General features: G+C 33.2%; 1 protein-coding gene across 1 annotated transcript; it reads right to left on the bottom strand.

Moving 5' to 3' along the window:
- Window positions 1–2,283: 2,283 nt before the first annotated feature.
- Window positions 2,284–5,067, bottom strand: LOC107766778 (transcription factor MYB20-like). Its single transcript, XM_016585624.2, has 3 exons — window positions 4,811–5,067; window positions 4,199–4,328; window positions 2,284–2,919 (listed from the first exon to the last, which is right to left on the bottom strand). The coding sequence occupies exons 1-3, from the start codon at window positions 4,941–4,943 to the stop codon at window positions 2,340–2,342; spliced, it is 843 nt and encodes a 280-aa protein (XP_016441110.1). The 5' UTR covers window positions 4,944–5,067; the 3' UTR covers window positions 2,284–2,339.
- Between the last annotated feature and the right edge of the window lie 882 nt (window positions 5,068–5,949).

Consider the following 5,949-nt stretch of genomic DNA (forward strand, 5'->3'; position numbering starts at 1 on the left):
TTGACTTTTTGGGAAAAATGATAGAAAACCTATAATTAAGCATTGGAGTTGAATTCTTAAGCACTTATTGATATTGTTAAGTTAATTATGACTATATACAAGTGAATTGGAGGTGAAATATAGAGGGAAAGCGGTATTTGAGGCTTGAGTTTGGCCGTGGAATCCGAGGTAAGTGTTTGGTCTAACCTTAGCTTGAGGGAATATGTGTTGTGTCTTATTTGCTACGTGTTAGTGTCGAGTACGACGTATAGGTGAAGTGATGAGTATCTATACGTTGGTGTCAAGCATGCCCGTGAGTCTTATACCTTGATTGTTGTGTCTTTTATTATGTACTGTTCATGCTTAAATTGATGATTATCACTGTGGAACAAAACTTATGATAAATTCTTGGAGTTTGACCATTGTCGAGTATTAGTTCAAGTTGAGGTTTATTTTGTAAAGTAACTGTTGAAACTAGGTTGGTTATAGCTGATTCCCTTGCCGGGACGGTATTGTTCTATTGTTGATTCTCCTGCCGGGATGTTATTATTTCTATTGTTTGGGTGAGGAAGAGTGTAAAGCACGAAGGGTGATGCCGTGCATGATATTGTGAGTTAGTGGTAATGCACGAAGGGTGATGCCGTGCCGATATTGTGATGTCAATGCACGAAGGGTGATGCCATGTCGTTTCTGTTGATTTCTATGGTGAGGACGAGAGTAAAAGCACGAAGGGTGATGCCGTGCACTTGTTGCCGCGTTATCATATCCGTTGCTTCAAGTTTGATATTTACTTTGTTGCTTTAATTTATTATTGTCATAACCTTATTTCCCCTCAGCATGTTCCCCCTTTTTCTGTCTTATTCTGCTAAATTCCTGTTATTATTGCTTCTCGTATATGATTTAACTGCACAGGTATATATGGTTGTCGTGTCCTAGCCTCATCACTACTTTGCCGAGGTTAGGCTCGACACTTACCGGTATATGGGGTCGGTTGTACTGATACTATACTCTGCACTTTTTGTGCAGATCCCGGTACTAGAGCATACGGACCATAGTTAGAGGTTGCTGCCTTCAATCCAGTGGAGACCCGAGGTAGTCCTGCAGGGGTCCGCATGCCTTGGCACCCTCTTCTATCCCGTTTCTTTTCTGTTTTATCAATTTCTGAGACAAATTTGCATTTTCTTGTTTAGACCACTATTTGTAGTATTCGTAGATAATCCGTGAAATTGTGACATCGGTTATGGGTGGAGTTTTATTATGGATTTCGTATTGGTATTAAGTTAAACTATTAAATTCTGTTCTTCCGCATTTCGATTTCCGCTGATTTTCTTATATTATATGGTAAATTGTTAAAGATAAGGGAAAATAATAAAATAATCAGTAACGTTGGCTTGTCTAGCGGATTTAATGTTAGGCGCCATCATGATCCGACGGTGAAAAATTCGAATCGTGACATAAAATAAGTTTAAAGGCTTCCTGGACTTTATTTGAATACTTTCTGTTGTGGCCCTATTTATAAAGGACGAGGATGTCGTCTTTTTTGTGATAATAATTGCGAAATCATTCTATATTTTTGAGAATCATTTCTTGTTTCGAACCCTCTTACTTAATTTTAGAATCATAATTAATTAGTATGAATGGTAATCATCATAAAACAAATTCTTGAAGAAGTAGAAGAAGGGGAGGAGAAGGACGCGGAAACATTTCAGAAAAAAATAATTATTACTCTCAAGTCTCATGCAACATATTATGTCTGTAATCAAGTACTTGTTCTTATATATAATGAAACTGTGAGGCTCTTAACCAAGTACCATATTGTTTATACTTTTTAATTCGGACTCACGCCTAAAAATTCCAATTTGGGGTAAAGTATTCATGCTAAAGAGTTCGAACCCGAAATCTCTATTAATGATGGAGGAATATATACTTATCACTCCATCACAATTTTTGACGATATACCATCTTCTCGTAACATTGCAGGGTGATTGATAGAAAGTCAATAAAAATAAAACATGCAAATGAAGTTAAGAAAAGAGGTGGACACTTTTGTATAAAATAATATTCATCCATAATGTACTGGCAGGTTCATTCTGATCTGCCATTTAACATTTGTAACCAAAAAAAACAACAACATAAATATCTAATGGGGCTTTGTGTTTTTGTCCCCATATATATAGTATCTGTCTTAAACTTTTATTGTCCATTTACTTTAGTAACAACTACCATCTAAACTTCTATATTAAAAAAAAAAGGAAAAAAAAAAGAAAAGAAAAGAAAAAGAAAAAAAAGGTGACTTGCCAATCAAAAGAACAAAGCTTAATTTAGCTCCCTTTTGAAAATTAATCACAAGTAAAATTTGCTCAAACTTCCAACACCTTTGACCAATCTTGGGAAATGACATTATTCATGTCAATATCATCATTAAGTAAATAATCCAATGTTCTGCTGAAATCATCTGCCCAATTGAAATCAAACTGCATATCTTCAAGAATAATGGATGTTGGAGAAGAAGATGATGATGATGTTGAAGTGGTTGATTCAGAATGGAATAAAATTTCATGTGGTTTAATTACGGGGGCTTCGTCAGTATAGAAGCTTGTCCCCGTATTTTTATTATTATTGTTGTTGTCGTCGTCTAATTTGATATCTGTAATTGTTGATAATATAGGAGTTTCAACCAGCTCCTTGTTGTGATCAAGAATATTCATTATTTCTGGGACAGCATGAGATGGGGAAATTGGCATTGTTTTTTGTTTTTCTTGTTGAATAATTGGTTGATTTTTTGTTGGATGTTCTATGTTTGGTTGGTCAACAGTAATTGGCTGGTGAGTGGCTGGATCAATCCCCATTTTCTTCAGCTTCTTCTTGATATGTGTATTCCAGTGATTCTTGATTTCATTATCAGTTCGTCCCGGTAAATGAGAAGCAATCTTGGACCACCTGCAAATAATTTGTTGACATGAAGATATTTTTCACTAAGATTTTTACGTTCTATGCACCTACAAATTATATTTCTTACAAATTATTTACGAGTAAATTTCATGTTAAACATTAATTGACTATCTAGTAAAATAATAAGTAACCTTGTATTATATGATAAAATATACTGTTAGTGTAAAACTTTTATGTTGTTAGTATATATTATTTAAATCTTTTTACTGATAGAATAAAAGGAGAAATACTCTACACATATGAAATAACATCAATCAACTATGTCATAATCTAAAAAAAAAAAATTATGTCAGTCATACGAATTTTTTTAATATATGTTTCTTTCTATCCAGACCTGCTTTTCTAATATTAATGTATTAATCATTAATCATTATCCGAGAAAAGGGAAACGAATTTTTGAAGTTCAATATTACGATAACTTATTCCCCACTTGTTTAAAAAGTGTATTAAATAGAAAAAAAGAAAAGAAAATTGATTATGAATAATGAGTTGAAAGATACACAGTGGAGAATGGGTGCCTAAAATTGAGTTGAAGTTGTTGTCTGCCACTCTAGACATCATTTTAACTCATTCCTTTTCTTTGTTGAAGTTGCTTTAAATGAGCTTCACATAATAGATATGCTTTTGGCGAATTCAGAATTTAAACGTCATAAATTTAAGGTTAAAAGATTCAGAAAAACATATCTAAGTCTATTTATACTTATTTTTTTCGTTCTCACACATATATATAGAGAATTAGACACCGAAAAGTTAGATTATGCTAAACCTGCTCGGGGGCGAAACTATGTGTGGTCAAGGGTGGTCTACTGAATACCTTTTGCCGAAAATTTATATTGTGTATAAGGTAAAATATAATTTGTTATTGATTAAAAAATAAACTCTGAACACCCGTGTATAATTTACTGGTATTTTGAACACCTTTATTGAATTTTCTGATTTTATCTACCTATGGTTGAATCCAAATACATATCACAAAGCTAAAGGTGGAATCATAGATGATCATTACTCTAAAGACATTTGCATGGTTTTTCAAAAGATGAATGGTTTACCGGTATGAGTGTGATGTGATAAATATGATTTCTCCTCCCTAATAAGATGTTTCGAGTTCGAACCTTGAGTATGAAAAAATTCATATTAGGGAGCGTTTTCTCTTTAAATGGGACTTACATGACGCAAATTCGGATATAATCGAGCTCCAATATAGATATCAAACACCGAATAGGTATAAACCCAACGAGAAAAAAAAAAAGATGAATAGTTTAATTACCTGTTGCCAAGCTGAGCATGAAGATCAATAACCATTTTCTCTTCATATTCAGATAGAAGTCCCCTCTTCAAATCTGGTCTTAGATAGTTTGTCCATCTCAATCTACAGCTCTTTCCACATCTCAGCAGCCCTGCACCAAATAAGTCATCTCAACATTATTAATGATGAAATTTTAAAAAGAAAAACAAGATTCCAAGAATCATTGTAATTCTAAACTATCTGGTGAATACTTCTACTATCAAGAAAATAAATTTATTGTCTGTCATTTTCATTTATATTTATAAAAGAAAATCCAATTTTTAATTAACAAAATCACCCCCACCTTTGGATTTCTTTTTTAGAATTGGACCAATGGGGTTGGTACAATCATTCAAATTAAACCACTCCCTTTTCATTTTTCAATTAGCTTATTAAAAGGTACAACCCCTACACCTTTTTTACCCCTCGTTATGTACTAGCGCCGAAACCAGAAATTTTACTAAGAATATTCAAGATTTTCTTTTTATGATCTATATACATATAATTTTACAGCAAAAGATGTTCAACTGACCACCCTTCGACACACGCAACCATGTCAACCAGAATAACAAAATTTTGAAAAATGAGAGAGACCTGCAAGTCTAGGGAGAGATCTCCAGCAGCATTGGCCATTAATAAGAATGAAGTTAATAAGCTTCTTGTCTTCTTCAGCTGACCATGGACCTTTCTTTACTTCATCTTTGTCACAACAAGGTTTTCTCCCCATATTCTTCTACAAAACAATACTAACCAATAGTTTTAGCAAGATTTATTGTTGATGAAGATTGATTTGAGAGAGAATTGTAGAAGGAGAAAAGAGTTGCAGCAATGGAAGAAGAGACCCTATAGAATAAGTCTATTAAGACAAGCACCAAAGACTACCTACATATATATATATAATCAAAATCTACCCCCTCCCCCCAAATCCCCACCCACCCACAAAAAAAAAACAATATTGGTATATAACTAATTTTCTTTTGGATTCACATAATATTCCCTTATGTAAATATTAGTAGTTTAATTTAATCTTTGAAAATAAACTAGTTACCATACTTGTACATTTATTAGATTACCAATTAGTAAGACTTATTTTTCTGAGAAGGAGATCCTTCACGTAACTGGTAAAGTTGTTGTCATGTGATCAGAAGGTCACTGGTTCAAGCCGTGAAAACAACCTCTTACAAAAATGCTAAGATTGCGTACAATAGACCTTTATGGTCTGACTCTTCTCCGAACCCAGCACATAACGGGAGCTTAATGTACCGGGCTGCCCCTAAATTTTCTTAGAAGTAATTTTATTTTGAAAATATTTTTACACAATTAATACATAGAAATTTTTTAAAATTTATTTCTAGATTTATTGATATGTTTTTAAGAAGAAAATTTTGACTTTCACCACAAGTGTTGCTCTGTTCATGCAGCGCGTTCCAGCGCGTGACACTGTTACCTTCTGAAAGCGCCACCTCAACATCTCCTTTCTTCTCTTTGCTTTAGTTTGAAGAATTAAGTCTGGGACAATACTCAAACTCTCACAGTATAGGTCTAGGAAATGGTCTTATTATTGTATTTTAAGAGCAACTTTTGTGTAATTATACAATATACTTCAGACATTTTTCTATACCTTGACAATATAATTAATCTTTAAATATTTAATGTACTTAAATACGGAACAAAAGATGTCACCGTAATCCTTATTTCTTTTACCGCTCATTATAATTCTATAATTTCTTTCG

The sequence above is a fragment of the Nicotiana tabacum genome, chromosome 16, assembly GCF_000715075.1.
Source record: "Nicotiana tabacum cultivar K326 chromosome 16, ASM71507v2, whole genome shotgun sequence".
In the NCBI taxonomy this organism is placed as follows: Eukaryota; Viridiplantae; Streptophyta; class Magnoliopsida; order Solanales; family Solanaceae; genus Nicotiana; species Nicotiana tabacum.

What these genes read in the sequence shown, in the direction of transcription:
- LOC107766778 (XM_016585624.2), bottom strand. Translation starts at nt 4,943, where the DNA reads ATGGGGAGAAAACCTTGTTGTGACAAAGATGAAGTAAAGAAAGGTCCA. An exon ending in ATCTCTCCCTAGACTTGCAG is followed by an intron (nt 4,329 to 4,810) that starts GTCTCTCTCATT and finishes TATTTGGTGCAG; the next exon opens with GGCTGCTGAGATGTGGAAAG. An exon ending in CATGCTCAGCTTGGCAACAG is followed by an intron (nt 2,920 to 4,198) that starts GTAATTAAACTA and finishes AATTATTTGCAG; the next exon opens with GTGGTCCAAGATTGCTTCTC.